Genomic DNA, 23,031 nt, shown 5'->3' with positions numbered 1-23,031 from the left:
GTATCTTCCATTCAAACTTCAAAGTGGATTCCTTCAAGACTGCTTTTACTGAAGTAAAAGCCAAGGAATATTAGTATGAAACATAAACTCATTTTCAAAGTTTGTTTTCTTTTGAGGAAATACTTTGTCTTTCTGTTTTTTTCCTCCGTAATCCAGAAACAAGGAACTGAAATTGGTTTATTTCCTCATGCATTCCTTCTTAGGTCATGGAGAGACTTTGATGTTCTAGACAAAAGAGCCTGCATGCAGATGGCATGCAGTTATTAACATTAGTTAATTTTCCCTCTTTTTCTTTTCTTCTTCTCTCTTCTCCTCCCCATCTCTCGCTTCTTAATTTGTGACGTTAGGGAAAGTTCCAGTTCCTTTGGTGCTCTGCTACCACGGCATCCCCAGTCCTTTAGTTTTTGTTTTTATTTTTCTCTATGCATTTTTTTTTTCAAAAGGAAGGCAGTAGACTCTAGTTAGTGTCTGTTGTAAATTATGATTATTTTAAATATCGAGCTACAGGATTGTTAGGTGTTGTCTTAAGGTTTTTATTGCTGTGGAGAGACACCATGAGCACAGCACCTCTCACAAAGGAAACATTTAATTGAGGTGGCTCACGTACAGCTTCAGAGGTTCAGTCAGTTACTGTCATGGTGGGGAGCATGGCAGCATGCAGCAGACGTGCTGCTAGAGCTCAAAGTGCGACATCTTGGCTCAGGGGCAACAGGAAGTCCACTGTCTGTCACACTGAGTGAAGTCTGAGAAAAGACCTCAAAGCCTATCCCACAAAAGGTGTGGCCCAGATTAAAGGTCTGGATTAAAGGCCCTTGTCATCCTGCTTCCTCCAAGAAAACCAAGCTTCCTCCAAGGCCACACCTCCTAATAGTGCCACTCCTAATCCCCCATAATATTATGGGGGCCAAATACATTCAGACTACCACGGGTATCGTTTACAATGCCTCTTTTTTTGTATTGGAGTTTGATGACTTTCATAAGGTAGCTTACTTAAGTTACCATTTTACCAGGTGTGATCACTCACCCATAATTTCAGCACTTGGGGGATTGAGGCAGGAGGATTACCATGGGTGGGAAACCAGCCTATGTGGCAGCATGAGACCCTGGCTCAGAAAGAGCAACAATGAAATTTTTTTTCAAATACACAATAAAGCGTTTGGTGCAAAAAGTGAAAAGTATAGAAATAAACCTGATGTCAGTGGTGCACACCTTTAATCCCAGCATTTGGGAGGCAGAGGCAGGCAGATCTGAGTTCTAAAGAACAAGTTATAGGACAACCAGAGCTACACAGAGAAACCCTGTCATGACCCTCCTACCCTCCCCCACAAAAAAAAGAGAAAGGAAAAAGTGCAGAAATACTAGAATCAAAGATAATAACTTTTCTCTCACCTGCCCTAATCACTAAGTTCCCTTAAGTGACTGTTACTAGTGTGTGTCTTTTTTCCCGGAGACCCTGTAAGTCACAGGTGTATGTGTGCATATGCACCTTGTTGACTTCAGTTTTGGTAATTGGTGCATTAACAGTCTATTTCTTTTTAACAGCACGGGTGATTATAGTTTTTAGATTAGTCTTTGTTGAATTATTTTTAGTATTTTGTAGCCACAAATAATTAAAAACCCAGAGACGGGTATTGACAGTCAACCTGAAGATCAGAAAAGCAAAGCAGCCAGCCACTAGAGAGCTCTTACCTCTTTGAAATCTTCACACTGAAAGAGAGTGAGTTCCTGTCTCACCCTGCCTTATGTTTCTCTCTAGTACTGCGATTAAGGGCATGCACCACCACTGCCTGGCCTCTATGGCTGACTATTGTGGCTGTCTGTGTTCTATTCTTCAAGCCGTAATTATTAAAACACAAATGAAATATCACTACAGTATTTTTTTTAAAGATGCATTTATAATGTATACAACATTCTGCCTCCATGTATGCCTGCAGGCCAGAAGAGGGCACCAGATCTCATTACAGATGGCTGTGAGCCACCATGTGGTTGCTGGGAATTGAACTCAGGACCTCTGGAAGAGCAGCCAGTGCTCTTAACCTCTGAGCCATCTCTCCAGCCTAAACTACAGTATTTCTTGTTATCAGTTAATTGTGTGAATTTCTGAATACATATGTTTCCCACATGGTTATTTTCACATAACAACTTTTTCTCCTCCCACTTGTATGAAATTTACATACAGTAGCTTGAAAATTTCTATCAGGAGTTGATGTCTTAGCATCGAGAGAAGGAAATAACCACAATCATGTGTCTGCATTAACATTTTCAGTGGTTGAACATAAATAAAATCTGTTATAAGAATTCCAAGTTTTATGTTTTTCATGTTTTGATTTTTGCATTCAAGGTTTTGGTGCCTCTAGTTTTGCTACAACAAATGCTTTTGGAATTGACGCGACGCGGTCAAGAGCCCCTGAGCACACTGCTGCAGTTTGGTGTGACGTATCTGGAGGATCATGCAACGGAGTTCATCGTGCAGCAAGGTGGCTGGGTATGAACTACTTAAAAAACGGTTTTTCTTTAAAATAATTAAGAGTTTTTAAAAGTTTTGGATATTTTTTTATTTGCTGAGAAATCAGCCTGGTGATGATGTTCACGGTAGGCAAGTCTCTACTGCTGAGTTACATCCCGAGCCCAGGCCGTTCATGGATTTGTTTTGCCTTGAACAGTGTAGGTTTATGTTAGTTCTGGAGGACAAGCAGTGGAAAGGCTGTTCGTACCATTTTAAGTTACCTGGATTTTACTTAAATAAACTGATACGTGGTACTTTTAAATAGTTGTTGGTCATGAAACATTTCATGCTAACAAAAAACATCAAAATAACTAAGAGGTGAGGAATAGTAAGATGGCCTCCATGTGTCTGTGGAAAGGATGCAGTTAATGCTTTAGGGGACAGCATGCTAGGGACTGAAGTCAGACCACATGTGTTAGCAGGTTCTGTACCATTTAGCTGTATCCCCAGCCCACACAGCTGCCATTTTTGAATTTCTTTGTATTCTTCTCCTGGGTTTTGATATATTTCTATTATCTGCCTCATAAGGCTAACAGATTTCCTGAACTTTTTTTAAAGCTTTTTATCTTTTGTTATTAAAGATTTATTTATTTATTGTGTATATAGCATTCTCTCTGCATGTTTGCCTAAATGCCAGAAGAGGGCATCAGATCTCACGATAGATGGTTATGATGTCTTTATAGACAGTTGTGAGCTGCTATGTGGTTGCTGGGAATTGGAACTCAAGACCAGTCAGAGTCTTCTCTCCAGCTTCATTTTTGTGTGTGTGTGTATGTGTGTGTGCTTGTATGTAGGCATGCTCGGGAGTGCAGATGCCCACAGAGGCTAGAGGTGTTGGGTCCCTCTAGAGCTGGCGTTATAGGTAATTCTGAGCCATCTGATGTGCTGGGAATTGAACTCTGTTCCTCTGGAAGAGCGGTGCGTGCTTTTAACCCCTGGGCCATCTCTCCGGCCCAGATTTTCTGAATTTTTAAATCATAGTTTACATGCGTGTATATCCTTAGACAGTAATTATTTTGCCTGACTTTTGTGTATAGTATCATAAGCTATATATTTTTTTGTAGCCTGCCTGTTTCACTTGGTGTTGTAGTCATTGTTTCTTAGCCTTTTTTTTTTCATTTATTATTTTGATAGTGCTTCTGTTTAACCAGGTTTCTTTTTTTTTTTTAAGATTTATTTATTATGTATACAACATGTATGCCTGCAGGCCAGAAGAGGGTACCAGATCTCATTACAGATGGTTTTGTGACACCATATGGTTGCTGGAAATTGAACTCAGGTCCTCTGGAAGAGCAGCCAGTGCTCTTAACCTCTGAGCCATCTCTCCAGTTCCTTAACCAAGTTTCTTACTCCATGAAAAAAAGAAAAAGTTTTAAAACATAGTTGGAGTTTCTTCAAAGAAAACATTTACAGTCAAACACAGCCTTTAATCCCAGCACTTGGGAGGCAGAGGCAGGCGCATCTCTGTGAATTCAGGGCCAGCCTGGTCTACAGAGCGAGTTCCAGGATAGGCTCCAAAGTTACACAAAGAACTCTGTCTTGAAAAAAACCAAAAAAAAAAAAATACAAAAAAAGAGGATTCCGTTTCAGATTACACAGAAAAATTATTGTAAACTTTCATCAATGTCTGTCTTAGATTTTTTGAATGATATTAATCTCTTATTCTTTCCCCTGATTTGAAGATTCTTGTTACAATTTTAAAGAGTAGCAGTCATGAAAAGGATTACTTATTTTTACTCTAGGATAAGGATTTTCTTGGAAGCATTTAGGGTAAGGGTTTCTTAGAACAGTTTTATGCTGTAAACATTGATCTGAAGCCAAGTAGGTTGGTTGCAACTAAGTCAGCATAGTTGTGTAAGTCTGGGAACTCTGTCCATTCAGGTATGGGTGTTTATTATGCTGGTTTTGGGTTGATCCCCATGTCCTCTTCGGTGCTAGAGATGAAAGCCGGGGCCTCGCTACATGCTGCGCAAGAGCTCTTACCTCTAGGCTACAGTCCTATCCAGAGCTGACTTCTGAGATGTGTTCTTGTGTGTCTTGGCATCATCCTTTTGAACATTAATCCACTTCTCTAGAAGGGCTTTTCACACTCAGTCTTCTCAGTTAGTTAGTAGGGACTAAAGCAGCATTTGCGAGGGTCCTATTTGATCATTAGAAAGAAGTCTAATGCTTGCATCTCATAAGCTGAATACCTGAGCGGTGATGTGTGTATGTCTGAGAGTGAATGATAAAGGTTTATCGGTATAGTTTAGAGGAGGTGCTTTTCTAGATGGACTTACCAATAAGGATAGGCTTTGGAATTCTGCCCACTCATCCTCAGATGGAAAAATGAAACCCATAGTACTTAGGTCACCAGTCATGACACAAAAGGTAAAATTTATACCAGATGCAGCAGTTACAAATAATTTGTAACTGATGTGAAAAAAAATCCAAAAAACTTGAAACAAAATAAGCTCAGTATCAGACATCAGGAAGCAAGCAGTATACAGTTTTAATTAATTTTATTTTTGTCACATGTAGCCAGACTTGCCTTGAACTTACTGTGTAGCTGAACTCTTAAAACTGCCTTGAACTCCTGATTCTTCTTTCTCATCTTCCAAGTGCTAGAATTACAAGCCTGCACCACCACACTTAGTTTATATAGCGCTGGGCATCAAATTCAGAGCTTCATTCATGGTAGGCAATCACTCAACTGAGCTGCATTTCCAACCCATAAAATGGTTCTTTTAATAATTGCTAGGTCAATTTTCTTTATCTAACTTCTAAGCAGGGTCATATTTTATTTTACATGAGTTTAAACATATTTCCTTTATCTCCATATCTGGTTTCATATACATATATATATTGTCTCTGCTTGCTTGAGGAAGGGTAACTTGTTTTCTCTACTTCTAGCCATAAACATGAACTTGAGGCACTGTGATATAATGGAAGGTGTGAGGGTAGAAATTGGACTTCAGCTGCTAAGTTACAGCAGAAGGTCCTTGTCAGAGACAAGCTTAGGAGATAGGATGACACAAATAATTTTAGAACCACTTTGAGTGTTACTGTATTTTGCTGGAGTTTAGGTAGCCCAGAACAGCTGTCTGTGTAGACAGGTCCCCCGTGGGAAGAACTTCAGTGGTCATTCTTTTTGTTTTTGAAAGAGGTTTATTGAGGTTGACCTGGAACTTACTGTGTAGCCCAAGCTGGCCTCCAACTTAGAGCAGTCCTCTTGCCTCAGCCTAAGTGCTGAGGTCACAGATGTGAGCTGCTATGCTGTGCTCTTCCTTCAGGGCTCTCACAGAAGGGCCAGTGAGATGGTTCAGCAGGTAAAAGTGCTGACCACCAAGCTTGACCTGAGTTGCTCCTGGAACCCACATGGTAGGAAAGACCCCTCTGATCTCCATACAATCGCTGTGTGCCCCCCTCTCCCTGCCCTCCACCACAAATAAATAAATAGAAGTATAAAATTTAGATAAAAAAGACAATTATAGAAGAGCATAAAACATGGTAAATTTTTTACTAAAATGGCATGCCTAAGTACAAAAATAAGTTGTAAGGAGATCGTGACAGCGGAAGATAGTCCCATGAGGAAGCTCCCCAAGCTGCGTGGACAGATGTGCTGCTGTGACGTCCTCTCACTGTGGACCAGAGGCTCTTATGCCCTCTGTTAGCTTTGCTTGGATTGTTATCTCTAGCTCTTAGGAGAGTACCTTGCATACATAAGGCCCAGGGATCCATCCTCAGCACCACACAAGCATCGAGTAGTAACAGGGGAGACTCTGTAAGGAAATCTGTGTCAGCTTGTTAACTTTCCCCTGATGAAAGATCCGTTTCAGTAAACTTGGAACCCAAAGGGCTGTCTGAGCACACAGTGCTCACCTGTTTACTTAGACACTTTGGTTCTGGTTTTGTTTCTTAAATCGGTTCTTGTTATAGAGCGTGCAGATCAGCAGCTTATTGAGGGTTTGTATCTTTTTTTTTTTTTTTTTTTGGTGTGGGGAGGGTTTTGAAATAGGATTTCTGTGTATAACAGTCCTGGCCGACCTGTAACTCACTTTGTAGACCAGACTGGCCTCGATCTCACTGAGATCTGCCTGCCTCTGCCTCCCAAGTGCTGGGATTAAAGGGGTGTGCCACTACTGTCCAGCTGAGAGGTCCTATCTTTGATTTGATTTGATTTTTGATTTTTGAGGCAAGGTCTCTCTGGAGCCCTGTTCGTCCTGAAACCCATCATGTAGAGCAGGCCTTCAGACTCCAGAGGTCCTCCTGTGTCTCTGCCTTCAGACTCCAGAGGTCCTCCTGTGTCTCTGCCTTCAGACTCCAGAGGTCCTCCTGTGTCTCTGCCTTCAGACTCCAGAGGTCCTCCTGTGTCTCTGCCTTCAGACTCCAGAGGTCCTCCTGTGTCTCTGCCTTCAGACTCCAGAGGTCCTCCTGTGTCTCTGCCTTCCAAGTGTGCCTGGTTTGAGAGTTTATATCCTGAAACTCCTGGGCAGCAAGGTTTGGGAGTTTTAGCACAATGCTCACAGGAGGCTGTGGGTGTGGAGTTGTAGGGGCTACGTAGGCTCCTCAGAGTACTTAGAACACAAGCAAGAAAAAATAGGGGTATAAGATGGTTCTAGAGGGTCAGGATATAATTTAAGGACAGAGTGTTTGGTTGGCATGCACACGGCCCTGGGTTCCATGCCTAGTGCTGCAAAAGAAAGAGAGAAAGAAAAAAAAATGCCCCTAAGAAGAGGGAGGAAATCTTGGTTTACTTCATTTGATAGTATTGTTCCTTTAAATAATTTATATTTGGTTTGAGAGTAAAGCACAGCTGTGCTCAGGAAGGATGATGTGTCTTCTAAATATTGTATTGCCTTGCCCTCTTGGCTTTTTAACTGGAAGAATCAGATAATTAGCAGGGCTCTATTTGAACTGAGCCTTTATCTGATGAATAGCTAATCCGTTAGAGGCAGGTTTTCTGCTCTGAGATATTGATGGACTGACTGTGAGAGGGGCTGTAATGGAAGCAGGGAGTTGAACTGAGTTCCCAAGAGAGCCGTGGTCTTTGCTAGACTGATAACAGTGAGGGCTAATGTATTAGTTACGAGCTGACAAAGGGTTCCAGACAGACACGACATTCTACTTTTCATTTATCGACACTTTCCCTTTTTATTTTTATTATTATTATTATTATTTTTTTTTTGGTGCTAGGCATGAAACTCAGGACCTTTGTGAGCAGAAAAGCTCCTATCACTGTTCTGTGTTCCACATCCCCAGCACCTTCTCCATTGCTTTTTGGAGATTGGAGACAGGGTCTCAAAAGACAACTAGTTGTTCATCAACTCTTAGTCCTCCTGCCTTCGCCTGTGGCTGGGATGAGCTTTGCCACCACACCATTTCCAGACTAGTTGATAGGCAGATGGGAGCCATTGTGTTAGAGAGAAGCGGTTAGGGGCCACCAAGATGTCTCAACTGCCTAGGACACTCCGTAAAGCTTGATTGACTCGACTTAAGTCCCTAGAACCCGCAGAGTGGGAGGAGAGAAATAACTCCAGCACACTGTCCTCTGCCCTCCATGCACGTGCCAGGGTGTGCATACCCAATTAATGAATAAGTGGAAAAATTCTTAAGAAAATAGTGATTACTTTGATCATAATAAATAAATAAATAACAGAAAATGTTCAGAGAAAGAAAAACTTGTATTTAGATATATTACAATACATTTGGAAGCTATTCCTGGTGTTTTACACCTTTAATCCCAACATAGAGACAGAACAGGCAGCAGATCTCTGTGAGTTCAAGGCTAACCTGGTCTGCATAGCCATGGCTATGTGAGATGGTCTCAAAGAAAAGGAAAATAGATACATTTAGGTGGGAGATGGTGCAGCTCCTATAAACCCAACACTCAGAAGTCTGAGGCAGGAGAATTCCAAGTTCAGGGTCAGCCTGGACTATGTGTTCTAGGCCATTTCAGACTAAGTAGCAAATCTTTGTCTTAAAGAAACAAAACAGAAGCCAGATGGTGGTGGTGCACGCCTTTAATCCCAGCATTTGGGAGGCAGAGGCAGGTTTATCTCTGTGTGGTTCAAGGCTAGCCTGGTCTACAAAGTGAGTTTCTGGACAGCCAGGGCTGTAACACAGAGCGATTTTGTCTTGAAAATTCAAAAGCCAAAACAGAGCCAAACATTGTGACATAAGTCCTATTTCCAGCACTGAGGAAGGAGGCAGAAGGAGGAGGATCAGGAGATGGGGCCAGAGAGATGACTCCTTAGGTAAAGGTGCTTGCTGCTGTGACCCTGGAGTTCACATGGTGGTGGTGGGGGGCTGACTCCTATACTCATGCAAATTGTCCTTTGACTTCACATCTCCATGACAGAGATGCCCCCCACATACACAGTAAATAAAAAATGTAAAAACATTAGTTTTGTGGTGCACCCCTTTTATTCCAGGATTTGGGAGGTAGAGGTGGTGGATCTCTGTGAGTTTGAGGCCAGCCAGGGTCACATAGACACTGTCACCTAAAAAATAAAAAATAAAAGGCCATTCTTTACTACATATTTTGTTTGTTTTGAAAGATCTTCTGGATCGGGGAGACTCTCACTCAAGTCTCGGGATAACATGACCCACCAGGAACTCCTTGCTGCAATCACAGGAGGTTTATTGACAGGTATCAGTGCTGGGGCCGAGACTCATCCCACGCAGGGGAGTTCAACCCCAAGTAGCTGGGAGAAGGGGTATTTAAGGGAAGAAACCACAACCCAGTAATCCAAAGCGGGCAGGGAGGGTGTCATTCGAAAATATCGAAAATACCAGTGATCATTGAAAATACCAGTGATAATCACAAGAGGGTAACTCCCTGTTTCTCAAGATTATAATCTAACTTTATCTCCAGCTAGTTCCTGAATCAGAGTCACTGAACCGGTTAATCTAGATTTTTGATTCTTCTTTCCCTGCTTAAATTTTTGGCTCTTATTTTTTCTCATGGGTGGGCGGGGGGGGGGGGGGATCTGTATTTATCCAGATCTTTCCGTTTCTATGTATGGCTGTTTGCCTCCATTTATGTCTGTATCATGTGTATCATCTGAGGAGGCCAGAAGAGGATGTAGGATTCTGTAGCTATAGTTAGATGTGAGCTGCCATGTGGGTGCTGGGAATCGACCCCTGCCTCTGGAAGAGCCCCCGAGCACTCTAACCACTGAGCTATCTTTCCATCCCTCTCAGCTGCACACTTAGTTCACAGCTGGCCTGGGCTACCTGAGACAACAACAAAACAAAACAAAGGAGATGCGCACTTAGGAATACATTAGATCCGCGTTGTGCTTAAGGGGCAGCAAGATGATAATAACATGAGAGAGGAAAGAGAAATGCGGTAGAATTGGGGCTTTCTCACAACGGTTAACCTCTGACTGCCTGTAATTCCATGAGTTCTGCCACTGATGGTCATTTTCTTGGTTGTAAAGGGCTTTTTGTGACATTCATTATTGATGAAGGTTGGAAATTGTTGCTTGGCTTTACATTACCATCATGCTAATGGAGGGATATTGAGTTTGAAAGAGTTCCCACAGGAGTGGAGCTGGGGATGCCAGGGACAAGGATTCATATGAGGAATGGCACTAAGGGGAGACATGTCTCGCAGCTAAATAGTAACTCTGTTGGGCCTGGGGTGCCTGCAGCTCTGGCCGAGTGCATGTGTACCTCTCTGAGTCCTGAGTTCCACACTCAGCACCGCTAAAGAGCTCTATTTTAGCACTGCAGAAAGTTACCACAGTGCAAGTTTTCAGGAGCTCTGTTATCCCTGGTTTTTTTAGGCTCAATCTAATTGTAAGCTAACTGGTTATTTGAATACCTGCATAGCTGTCTTATTTAAAAAGAAAAAAGGCGCACGCGGCTAGGCTCGCATTGGCCGGACTGGCCTGACCAAGGCGGAAGATTTCGGTCATCCCCGGAGAGGCGGGCGGAGTGGGCGCCTTGGGAAGCAGCTGCCGCCGCCAAGCAGTCGCCGCGGTTCTGCCGGTTCTGCCGTTGAGAGCGAGCGAGGGAACCGGCTTCCTCTCCGCCCGCAGGTCCCCAGCAGCATGGCGGCAGCGGCAGCAGTCCCCGCTGCTGCGGAGGCAGAGGATGGCCCGTCGCAGCCCGCGTCCGAGAAGGAGCCCGAAATGCCGGGCCCCAGGGACGAGAGTGAGGAGGAGGAAGAAGAGGACGACGAGGAGGACGAGAAAGAAAAGAGTCTCATTGTGGAAGGCAAGAGAGAAAAGAAGAAAGTAGAAAGATTGACAATGCAAGTGTCTTCCTTACTGAGAGAACCATTTACAATTGCACAAGGGAAGGGTCAGAAACTTTGTGAAATTGAAAGGATACGTTTCTTTCTGAGTAAGAAAAAAACAGATGAACTTAGAAATCTACACAAACTGCTTTACAACAGTCCAGGCACAGTGTCCTCATTAAAGAAGAATGTGGGTCAGTTTAGTGGCTTTCCATTTGAAAAAGGCAGTACCCAGTATAAAAAGAAGGAAGCAATGTTGAAAAAGTTTAGAAATGCCACGCTAAAGAGCATCTGTGAGGTTCTTGATTTAGAGAGATCAGGCGTGAACAGCAAACTAGTGAAGAGGATCTTGAATTTCTTAATGCATCCAAAGCCTTCTGGCAAACCATTGCCAAATTCCAAAAAATCTTCAAGCAAAGGTAGTAAAAAGGAACGGAACAGTTCTGGAACAACAAGGAAGTCAAAGCAAACCAAATGCCCTGAAATTCTGTCAGATGAATCCAGTAGTGACGAAGATGAGAAAAATAAGGAAGAGTCTTCAGAAGATGAAGAGAAAGAAAGTGAAGAGGAGCAACCACCAAAAAAGACAGCCAAAAAAGAAAAAGCGAAACAAAAAGTTGCTGCTAAAAGTAACAAGTCTGTAGAAAGCGCTAATGTTAAGAAGGCAGATAGCTGCACCACCAAGAAGAATCAAACCAGTTCTAAAAAAGAATCTGAATCTGAAGACAGTTCTGATGATGAACCATTAATTAAAAAATTGAAAAAACCACCTACAGATGAAGAATTAAAGGAAACAGTGAAGAAATTACTGGCTGATGCTAACTTGGAAGAAGTCACAATGAAGCAGATTTGCCAAGAGGTACATGAAAACTATCCCGCTTACGACTTAACTGAGAGGAAAGATTCCATTAAAACAGCTGTAAAAGAGCAAATCTCCTCAACCAGAGGACAGGCGGCTGCTCTCAGATTTGAAGATATGATTTATACCAGCAAAGAGAGTGTGTTTTCTTTTTAAAGTCTGTTGTTGGTAGAACTCGCTGCTGACCCTTTTGAGTGTTAAATATATTTGAGCTTGCTGTTTTAAATTGCAGTTCCTTGCAGTTTTCAGTTTAAGTCTTGCATGGCAGTAATTGTTTCCTGCTTTTATAGTTGTACATTTTGGATTTCTTTATTGTAAGGTCATGGATTTCTGAACTGTTGTGGATTTTAGTGTACTTAATGTTAGCTTAAGGCACTTTTAATCAAAGCAAAAACTATTATAACCAGCATTATAACTGCAGAGACTATTGCAGTATTTAGTATATGCAGTATTTTGAATACAGCTTCTGTCAGTGTGAACGTAGTGGCAGTTTGTTCGTCATATTAGAGCACAGCCGTTCAGATGACCGAGTTGGAACTTTTTTTGCATGCGTGTATATATGCATATATATATATATGTATGTATGTGTGTGTGTGTGTGTGTCAAGTTGTCAGCATGACAGAAGTGACAGATGTTATTTTTTGTATTTTTAAAAACCAATTTGTTGTATATAATTTTTAAAATTTCTTTTGTGCAGATCAATTTTTAAACTCATGTAGGTAGGTGTTTTTGTAACTAAAGAATGTCAGTGTTCAGCCAGGCAGCATGACAGAGCAGTCAGTTCAGTCACTGAAGGGGACTGTCCAGTTCTGCTTTGCTCTGAAAGGGTCATCAATTTAAGTGTCATAGAAATTTTATATTGAGGATAAACCAAAATCAACACATCAGAGTTTCAAAAAACTGGAAAAGGGTGAGCATACTTGGCTTATATATAAGTGAATTGATAGTAACTAAACTTCTTTGACTATTATAATAATTATGATTAAAGTATCAGATGTAATGCCAGAAGATGGTATATGAGCAGTGTAGGGTAACTCCTATTAAAAGTGTCAGATTGTAATGCTGGCAATGTAGGTATCTTTGAAAGTATTTCTCAAAAACCATACATTAAATTTCTTTGAAGTATTATAGAAATGAAGGCTGTTTGATTTTTAAATTTTGGTCAATCAGGTAAATAGGGTCTGCCCCTGAATTTAAATTTTGTCTTTTGTCTGTCCTAATAATAATTATAAAAGTAAGCTGCTCTGACAAGAGTGACAGTTGATGTACCAACTGTTTGTTTAATTTCTGCATCGTAAATCAGATACATTAATGCTGAGCATTAACAGGTATTTTCATATATTTGACTTTAGTATGCATAGAGTAAAATGGAACAAGTAACTAAATGGGGACTAAAAATTGGCCTTTACTTCTAAATAATTTGTTATAAATCTTGGCAATAAAGAATAAATTGAGGGGCTGGAGAGATGGCTCATTGGTTAAGAGCATTGCCTGCTCTTCCAAAGGTCCTGAGTTCAATTCCCAGCAACCACATGGTGGCTCACAATCATCTGTGATGAGGTCTGGTGCTCTCTTCTGACCTGTGGACATACATGTAGACAGAATATTGTATACATAATAAATAAATAAATATTTTTTAAAAAGAATAAATTGATATTTTAAATGTCTTGTAAAAAAAATTAAGAAGAAAAAAGGAACTCTTTACAATTAACATTATGCTGGTGAGGTTATACAACATTGTGAATATATTAGAATCCACTGAACCATATACTTAAAATTAATGAATTTTATGTTATAGATTTATAAGCCACTATGAATCTGAATTCTTACAAAGGAATTAAGAGCTAGTGAGATGGCTCAGTGGGGAAAGCATTTGCAGTCAAGCTTGATGACTTGAGTTTGATCCCTAGGACTACATGGTGGAAAGAAAAATCACCGCCCATGACTTGTCCTCTGTGTGCACATGTGCAGGCACACACACATGCACACTGTGATAAGACTTTTTAAATGTTAAAAGAATACCAGTTTATGATAGTATTTCCATATGCCTTACCCTTTGTTTGAGACATGTTCAAATTCAGACATTCCACTATTTTTTTTTTCAAATAATTCACATTTTCTAGCCTGTATTGCATGTTGTATTACAGATACAGATTAGAGTCTGGGGAGGACCCGTTGAGATTTTCAGCTTCTTTTTCTTGGAAGAACCTATTGGACCAGAGTCCTGTGCTCAGTAATAGAAGTACAGGTCACTCAGAGAGGGAGAAGGTATGCCCAAGGGTGGGCATGAGCTGGGGAAGCTCTGCTCATGCTGTCGGTGGGCTTCTTATGAGGTTGTTGTGTGTTTTGAGACAGCGTCTCTCTCTATAGCTCCGGCTGTCCTGGAACTTGCTATGTTGACTAGGCTGGCCTCAAACTTACAAAGACCCTCCTGGCTTTGCCTCCTGTATGCTAGCATTAAAGGGGCACCACCGCACCTGGCCCTAGTGAGTCTTGATATCTTATAGCATAAATTTCAGAGTCAGGCTGTCAATTTCTGTAAGAAGAAGCCTGGTGGGATTGTATATTTGAAACTATATCATAATAATAGCTTCATTGGGAAATAATTAACATTTTTATTTATTTTTTAAAATTTATTAGATAGATAGATAGATAGATAGATAGATAGATAGAAAGAAAGAAAAGAAAGAAAGAAAGAAAGAAAGAAAGAAAGAAAGAAAGAGAGAAAGTAAGTAAGTAAGTATTCTGGGCATCAGATCTCATTATAGTTGGGTGTGAGCCATCATGTGGTTGCTGGGAATTGAACTTAGGACCTCCAGAACAGCAGTCAGTTCTTTTAATCTCTGAGCCGTTCTATCCAGCCCTCCCTCTTTCTTTCTTTCTTTCTTTCTTTCTTTCTTTCTTTCTTTCTTTCTTTCTTTTGAACTGAGCATTTTTTAAAAATATTTATTTATTATGTATACAATATTCTGTCTGCATGTATGCCTGCAGGCCAGAAGAGGGCACCAGACCTCATTACAGATGGTTGTGAGTCACCACGTGGTTGCTGGGAATTGAACTCAGAACTTTTGGAAGAGCAGGCAATGCTCTTAACCACGGAGCCATCTCTCCAGCCCCCTCTTTTTTATTATTTTTTTTAAATAAAAGAACATTCAGATGGGACTCAGTGGTCCCATCAGTCTACTTGACACTTAAGTTTCTCTGGACCCCATCCCTAACACACACACACACACACACACACACACACACACACACACACACATTCGAAGAAGAAAGAAAGAAAAGAAAAAATAGAAAAACTGTGCAAGAATTTTAATATGTAATTTTCTTCTTGTTTTAATTGAAAATAGATTCTTCTGTCATACAATATATCCCAACCATTTCTCCTCCCTCAACTTTTCGTAGCTTCCCCCTTCAAGACAGAGTTTCTCTGTGTAGCCCTGGCTGTCCTGGAACTCGCTCTGCAGACCAGGCTGGTCTTGAACTCACAGAGATCCCCCTGGCTCTGCCCTCTGAGTGCTGGGATTACAGGCGTGCGCCACTACTGCCTGGCTCACTTATATATTCTATTCATACTTTCTGCTGCATTTAAGTGTTGGCTAGTTTTTTTTGTGAAATTTCTCTGGATCTCTATAACATTGCAACCCATTGGTTCTCTTCCTGCCTTTCTTACCATATCTTAAGCCCTGGCTTTGCCCAGTCTGTGTGGACACATACCTGAAAGCCTTCTTATAACCTCAGTCCCTGAAATAGCGCCTGGTCGGCAGTTCTGCTGGACATGGATGAAGACCACACTGCTGGTTTTTAATGATCCCCTGAAGGAAAGATGCACGAGTCCCCCAGTCTCTAGTGTTTCATTATGACATAGTATCCAAAGAAGTTTGATTGTTTTGTTTGGGCTGCGTCTTGTGTTTTCCATGCTGGCCCGAAATACTGGACTTAGTGATTCTTTAACTTGGTTTCTTGAAGAGCTGGGACTGCAGACATAGACCTCTGCAGCCTGCTACAGACAATAATATATTATGTCATCAATTTCAAAATATATATTTTTGATTATTTTATGTGCATGGTGGTAAGGGACACCTCACAAGAATTAGTTCTAGTCTGTCATGGCTGAACTTTTTATTCCTCATGCACACAATGCAGAGTAAATTGTTTGCTTGTTTCTTCCTGCCTTTTATAGTTCTGTGCTTTAGTTACACTGCATCTTCTTGATGGCCTTTGCTGCCAGAATTTCATGATTTTTCTGCCATCACTGCCTTTTCACACCCAGAAAAACATTCTCCTCTAAACTCTCACTAGCACTTGGTACATGGCCGTGTTTCTGTATTTACTAAGTGACAGATTCCCAGAGTTCACAATCTTGTTTTCATTTTTTTCTGCTGTTTTGAGTTAATTGACTGTATATGATGCACAGTGGAGCTGCCAAAATTCTTCCTGTTAGCAAGACAGTGCACATGCGTCTTTAATCCTAGCACTTAGAGGTAGAGGCAGGCGAGTCTCTGAGTTCGAGGCCAGCCTGGTCTACAGAGTGAGTTTTATGACAGCCATGGCTACACAGAGAAACCCTGTCTTGAAAAAACAAAACAAAAGCTCTCCCTTTTAGCAAGGTATGGGATGCAGGTGCAGGTGTGTTAGGCCAACACCCAGGAGGCTGAAAGAAGCCACTAAGAAAGCTTTTAGACTATGGGAGAAGGGAAAGGTGTGATCATAGTCCAGTGTACGGGAACTTTTTTTTCAATTAAAAATTAAAACAAAAATGTGTTTTGGGTGGGGGAAGAAGCTGGGGTAGAAGTGCTTCTTTTTCAAAAATGGGCGGCGGGGGGAGGGAGAAAAGCTCCTTTGTATTTATGCTCGGATGAGTACATTCTGTTCAGAAGCTGTATAGGTGGGGGTGTATTTACTCCTGAAACTTGATGGTAGACAGTTATTTTCCCTAGGTTGACAGTTTTTAATATTAATGAGTCTGCTTGTGTGGATTCTCCCTTTTGTTTTTTAGGGCACTGTCTTTAGTCTCGAGTCTGAGGAGGAAGAATACCCGGGAATCATTGCAGAAGATAGTAATGACATTTATATCCTGCCTAGTGACAACTCCGGACAGGTCAGTCCCCCGGAGTCCCCAACGGTGACCACATCTTGGCAGTCTGAGAGCCTACCTGTCTCGCTGTCTGCTAGCCAGAGTTGGCACACAGAAAGCCTGCCGGTCTCTCTCGGGCCCGAGTCCTGGCAGCAGATTGCCATGGACCCGGAAGAAGTGAAGAGCTTGGACAGCAGCGGGGCTGGGGAGAAGAGCGAGAACAACTCCTCTAACTCCGACATCGTGCACGTGGAGAAGGAGGAGGTGCCCGAGGAGGCGTTCCCAGAAGCCGCCGCTCCCTTGCTCCCACAGACCACCACCAAGGAAGCCTCCGAAATGAGAGTTGAGAAAGCCAGCCCCACTCCATCTGTGTTTGTGGAGTTTGGTGAGGAGGAGCTGGAAGCAGCAGCGGCAGCAAGACCTGCTGCCTTGGAGGGGGCGGAGCCGGCTGTCCAGCTGAGCGCAGAGGGGACTGGGGGCAGGAAAGAGAGCCACACTGGGGAGACCACTGCTGCTGGGGTAGCCAAGAGTGCCATGCCCATTGAGGGCAAGGCTGTACTGCTATTTGGAGGGGCTGCTGCAGTGGCCATCCTAGCGGTGGCAGTTGGAGTTGCATTGGCTCTAAGGAAAAAGTAACAGCTTTTCAGAGAAAGCAGACAAAAGGACCTGAGGCTTTAGTTGTATTCACTGGAACATAGACTGCCAGCAGCTGACTGGACATTGGCAGGACACTGGGGGAGCTGGCTTGACACAGAGTGTTCACACTGGCCTGGTTGTCATCCTGAGGGCCTTGGCGCACACCAGATTCGGCAGGGTAAGAGTGCAGTTCCCGTCTAGGACAGGCCTGAGCACCCTTGACCGTTCAGTAATTCTCTGTAGGAGGCTGCCCTGTGCATCGCATAATGATCTGAAACAGCCCTGGCTTCCATCTAGACGCCAGTGGCACCCCCCTCCTTTAAGGACAGCCAAAAATGTCTCCTACATTGCCAAATGTCCACTGTGGACAAAGTCACCCTGTTGAGGGCCACCGCTTTAAGGGATAGGGTTCAATTAAGAGAATCTGGGGGAGGAAGCTGCAGCTGGGGACAGCCAGCTGCTCATCCTGTTGCAGTTTCCCTAACAGGTGAACTCGCTGTGCTCTGCAGCTGCGTTTTTGCTGGTTTCCCATTCTGTAGCGTGAGGTGCTCTTCCATTGCACCACCTCTCAGGAACTGCAGCACAGTGTGGCCCACCCTGCATCCTTCCCACCCAGCAAACCCCGAAGCCTCCCATGGCTCTATCTTTCAAAGATGCTGCCTTTAGGAACTGCTTAAAAGATAAATACCCAGGCCAGGTTTGGTGGCACCATCTGTAATCCCAGTATATAGGAAGTAGAGGCAAGGATATTTATCACAAATTCAAAGCCAGCCTGGTGTACATACTGAGTTTGAGACCAGCCAGGATTGCATGCTGAAACCTTGTCCCAAGATAATGTGTTAGAGCTGTGTAGGAGACTTAAGGTTTCCTAGTCTGATTGCCACTGCAGGTTCCAGGCGGCATTTGCCTGCGGTCATTGTTCTTAGAGGCAGGAAGGCAGTCTACACAGCCTGTCCAGGTCTGCTGGACTTCTTACACGTGTGGCCAGCCACTGCACGTGCCCATGACACCTCTGATGGCATTTGCATCATCTAGGACCCTGGGTTAGTGTTTCCCAGTACCTGACCTTGGTCTTTGGGACATCATCGGCTTCCCTGTGGGTCTCCTGCCATGTAGGAAGCAGTGTCATCGTTTGGCTACAGAAAGTTGGAGCATAACCCTTATTCAATGTAAGTCATTGAAATAAGTGATAAAATTTTATCATTTACTATTAGGTATCACTTAATGAAAAGTGGGACAGAAACTTGAATTTAAGACCAAGACTGCTGCTCTCAAGGTACTGGTTTGGTCTTCAGAGTTCAAGAGGAGACCTCTTGGCCTGAACTCTGGTCAGCCCAATGCCAGGGTGACAGACCAAGAGGCCTCTGTGCACTCATTCACCTGTACCTAGTGGGACTCAGCAGGGTCTTCTGTCATTTGGCTGACCCCATCCCTCAAGGAGGGGTGGAACCTGACCCTCTCATGCCTGGGGGCCACAGTGCCACCTGCAAGGCTCACGTGCTTGGTAAGAAGTCTTCTCAGATTTGACTTAGTCATGTAACATTACACTTCTTAGATCCTGAAATTTATAATAAAAATAATTTTAACTACTCTGATCACCAAGAGCTGATGTTTTAAATATGCTTGATTTTTAAAAATTATTTTGTAAAGAAACTGTCCCTTAAAAAGTACTTGAAAGAGCTGATCAGGAAGAGATTTGAGCATGTTTGTGTCCTGTCGCTGTGTCGCACTGTGATGCCTCGTTGCTGTCCCGTGGGTGTAAGGGCTCTAGTGTGACTGGAGGTGGTGGGAGTATGTCCTGGTTCTCACAGCTCAGAGACTGGTGGGTTGCCTTGCCTTGATTTTTTTTTTTTTTAAAGAGTTTTCTTCCAGCGTTAACCCTTTGGAACTTTGGGTTCTCACTGGTGTATCCCATTTAAGGGCTAACTGTCACATTCAGGTGGGAGTGGCTAAGAAGTTTATTATAGGATGACTATTATATCATCTATTATATAGATGCCTCTTCACCAAGGCAGGGACAGGGAAGACCTGATACTGTGCTAACTGCTTGTTGCTGTATTTTACTACCCCATGAACACTAACCTGGTTTACCCAACTCTTTTTCTGGGTGATGGTAAGTAGGTGACTTCCCATTGGTTCTCTCCACACAGAATCTTTTTCCTGGGAGATAGGCATGTTGTATCTCATTGCCCTCTGCTTGGCAATGGACAGAGTAGCCACCACAAGGGTGGTTCTTTTGCTGCACTTCCTAGGTTTGCCGTTGCTTTAAATGGATAAAAATAAATTGGCAGTCTACCTATGTAGCTTAGGCTGGTCTTGAACTTGTAGTCCAGCCTCAGGACTGAGATTATAAGCATGTGTCACCACACCTGGTCTTTCTGTCACATTAAAATTCGTTCTCAAGTCCTTCTGAGGACTGACAGGAGGCTGTTCTTGCCCCTGGACTGAAGATTCAGAATACATTCAACCTGACTGGGGAGTGCACAGCATCAGAATCGAGATACCTCAGCTCCACTGTTGCTTGTGAACCAGAGAAGTTTTACTAGTTCTGGAGATTGTCGCCTGTGTGTGCATCTCACACCAGGCAAGTGCTCGATCCCTCCTGCACCTCAGCCCTTACTAGAATTCTTAGCAGCTCCATTCTGTGAAACGATTGGTGCTCACTTAGCCAAAATCAGTGAGATTTTCCTGACAGACACACCAGGACTAAAGAATACCAACTTAATCTTCTGTACTGACATGGCAAATCTGAGTCGAGTGTCTTAGCAGGAGGGCCTTGCATGATCATCACTGCCTCTAGAAGATGGTCCAGATCAGTGGTTCTCAACCAGTGGGCCGAGACCCCTTGGGGAGGGGGTGTTGTGTGTCAGCTGTCCTGCTTGCCAGGGATTTACAATTTCTATCAGTAGTAAAATCAGTTATGAAGTAGCAGCGGAATAATTTTATGGTTGGAAGTCTCCTCACCACAACTCGCATTACAGTGTCACAGCATTAGGAAGGTTGAGAACCACTGCTCTAGAAAAATATGCCTGTTTGGTCTGGTTCACGTATACCTCACCCAGAGCATCCCTGGCCCCTCCTGCCTGTGTCCAGTCCCTTTAGGTATCATTTGTCCTAGGGAGAGTGAAGTTCTCTGAGCCTGGTTCTTGGAACCACAGCTGCCACTGCTTGTCTTAGCCTCTGTGCTAAGCTCCCCAGTCAGAGAACACAGTGTCTGCACTGCCTTTTGCTCTGAAGGGGAGATGTGGGCATTGACCTTTTAAGAGCTACTTTATAGAAACTACGCTTTATAGCTAAGGAAAAGTCCTTTCCTTACTCTTATTTTAGGTCTTCATGAGTTCTCCATGAGCTCTCTGCTCAGTAGTATGATCAGCCATGGTCAGTCTCTGTCTCTGTCTGCCTGCCTGCCTGTCTGTCTCTCTCTCTCTCTCACACACACACACACGATCTTAGCAGCAGGACAGCACTGAGAACCTTTATTTGTGAGATGGCTGTGGCCTGCCATGGTAGTATACCTTCTAAGTGAGCTTTGTGTGGGCTGTCCCTTTTGCTGATATTGATTGAGCACTTAATACACACCAGAGGCTAGGGGACTTTCACATCTTCAGGTCCTGGGAGCCGCTCACTCTAGACTTCCCATGTTGAGTAGAAACCCACCCAGAACTCCTGGTTCATCTCGTGGCCTAGCTTATCAGAGGCAAAGCAGCGAGTGAAAATTCCTGACTCCAGGCCTAGTGCAGCGTCCCTTTAGCCACTGCGTGAGTGCCCTGGGATCACCCTGTGGCGGTTTTTGATGTTCAGTAGCCATTTTTAATGTGTTTTCATAGACAAAGCTGGACTGTTGGGCATAGCTGTCATCACCAGGCATGCAGTGTGACAGATGAAGGCAGCCACGTGACACCTCTCTCCCCCATTTTTGGCAGTTTTTGATCCCTCTGGTCCTTTTCCCCTGTGGTGGCCATCAGTCCAGGGTGGGCATATTGAGGGATATGGGGACACCTAGAGGATTTTGGATTCTTGACACTCAGACTCAGGAATGACCAAACAGTCTTCCATCTTGCTCATCTGACAAGAGTGCTTCCCAGTGAAATCCTGCCACAGAACCTTGCTGCGTCCATGAGAACTGACTCTGGTTTTACAGCCATGTAACCTTTAAATAGCGCTGCTGGAGAGCTGGAAGCTGTTAAAAGGTGAACACACTGTCGTCTTCACACAGCCCTCCCTGAGCCCCAGCCTGGCTCGCCATGTCCCAGTTCACCCTCCCCACGCTCATGTTTACACGAAGCCCCAGCCCTCAGCTGCTTCCGTGCCGCTCAGGGCAGAACTGTCTCAGGGACACTTGGCCAGGCCAGCTCGGGATCCTCCCGTTTTCTCCTCTAAGAGGGTGTTAGACCCTGCTTCTGGATATATTCCTCCAGCAAACACTTTGACATGAAAAGCTATTAATTTGTCTATGTATGTGTGTGGATGCATGTCACAGTCCTCTCCTTTCCCCATGGGGGTCCGCACACTTGGTGGAAGGCACCTTTACCCATGGCTATCTTGCCAGGGCCACGTTTTGTCATTTTGAGATGACAGGTTTGTGGAGGCCTTTCCCAGGATGGTGAACTACACCTTCCGTTAGTGAGGTCTAAAAAGGTCTGTCTGGTACCCTGTGTACATGGACCATTTGTTTGCCAGCACAAAAGGATAAGAAACATTTTTTTTTCCTGAACTTGTATTTTCCCTGCTCTTGTAATCTGTTTTTCTTTCTTCATATTAAAAGTGCCTCTTTCTCCTAACCCCTTGATTAAGCTCAGTTTGTTACTGGCTCTAGTTCTTGCCCCCCTCCCCAAAGTACTGGAATGGTAATTATTAACACAGCAGAATCAGGCAGACATAGCTGTTATGTCTATCCAGTGTGGATGAAGTCCTGGGTTCCATTCCAGCACCACATGAACTGGGCATGGAATACATACATACCTGTAATCCCAGCACTCAGGGGAAGGAAGGCAGACAGTGTTCAAGGCCATACGTGGCAAAGAGTTAAAGTTCAGCCTTTAATATATGGGATCCTATCTTTAAAAAAAAAATTAGTATTGGGTTGTGGTGATGCATGCCTTTAAATTCCAGTACTTGGGAGGCAGAGGCAGGTGGATCTTTGTGAGTTCGAGGCCAGCCTGGTCTACAGAATTAGTTCAGGACAGCCAGGGCTGTTATACAGAGGAACCCTGTCTCAGAAAACAACAAAAAACCAAAAATAAATAAAGATTAGCATAAGCATTTGATTCAGGCAGCACCATTTCCAGTGTGCTTATCAGCTCTGACTTGCAATTCATTACTGCGAATTGTTTTGGCTCCTTTCCCATGCTGTTGTCTACTTTGTGCCCAAGCTTCTTTTATATCAGGAAGTGACAAAATTCAGGTCTACAAACTGTGCTTCCAGGTAGTAGCAACTTCTTGGGGAAATACCCTGGAGGTGACAATAAAACGAGCTTTTCTGATAACTGGTGACTCATGGTTTTGTCCGCTACTGTTGGCGCAGGGGGATTACTTCAGACAGTGTTTTGTAGTGCACGCATTCTTGATTTGCCTTTGTCCTGAAGCATGATCCTGCCATTCAAAACCACACCTGAGTTCCCAGTTGGCACAGCCAGTCAAGTCGCTGTGACCCCAAACACCTGTGCTTATGCTGGGTCCTGAAGGTCACTGGGAATGCTGTGACCTTCTGATGCACTAGATCACCT

General features: G+C 43.4%; 1 protein-coding gene across 2 annotated transcripts in view; it reads left to right on the top strand.

The window, feature by feature from the left end:
• Positions 1-22,791, top strand: part of Bcl2l13 (BCL2 like 13) — a 57,689-nt gene extending 34,898 nt beyond the window's left edge. Inside the window, exons 6-7 of one of the 2 annotated variants that reach the window (XM_048444344.3) lie at positions 2,342-2,485; positions 16,592-18,900. In XM_048444344.3, coding sequence (XP_048300301.1) covers positions 2,342-2,485; positions 16,592-17,305 — 858 coding nt within the window. In that variant the 3' untranslated portion in view covers positions 17,306-18,900. Of the gene's footprint in view, positions 1-2,341; positions 2,486-10,530; positions 11,593-16,591 lie in introns of those variants that run through there. The other variant, XM_085687056.2, reaches the window with a different exon arrangement.
• The last annotated feature ends 240 nt before the right edge of the window (positions 22,792-23,031 follow it).

Source organism: Myodes glareolus, chromosome 3, assembly GCF_982192425.1.
Source record: "Myodes glareolus chromosome 3, mMyoGla1.1, whole genome shotgun sequence".
Lineage (NCBI taxonomy): Eukaryota > Metazoa > Chordata > Mammalia > Rodentia > Cricetidae > Myodes > Myodes glareolus.
This window is presented reverse-complemented; position numbering and strand designations above follow the sequence as displayed.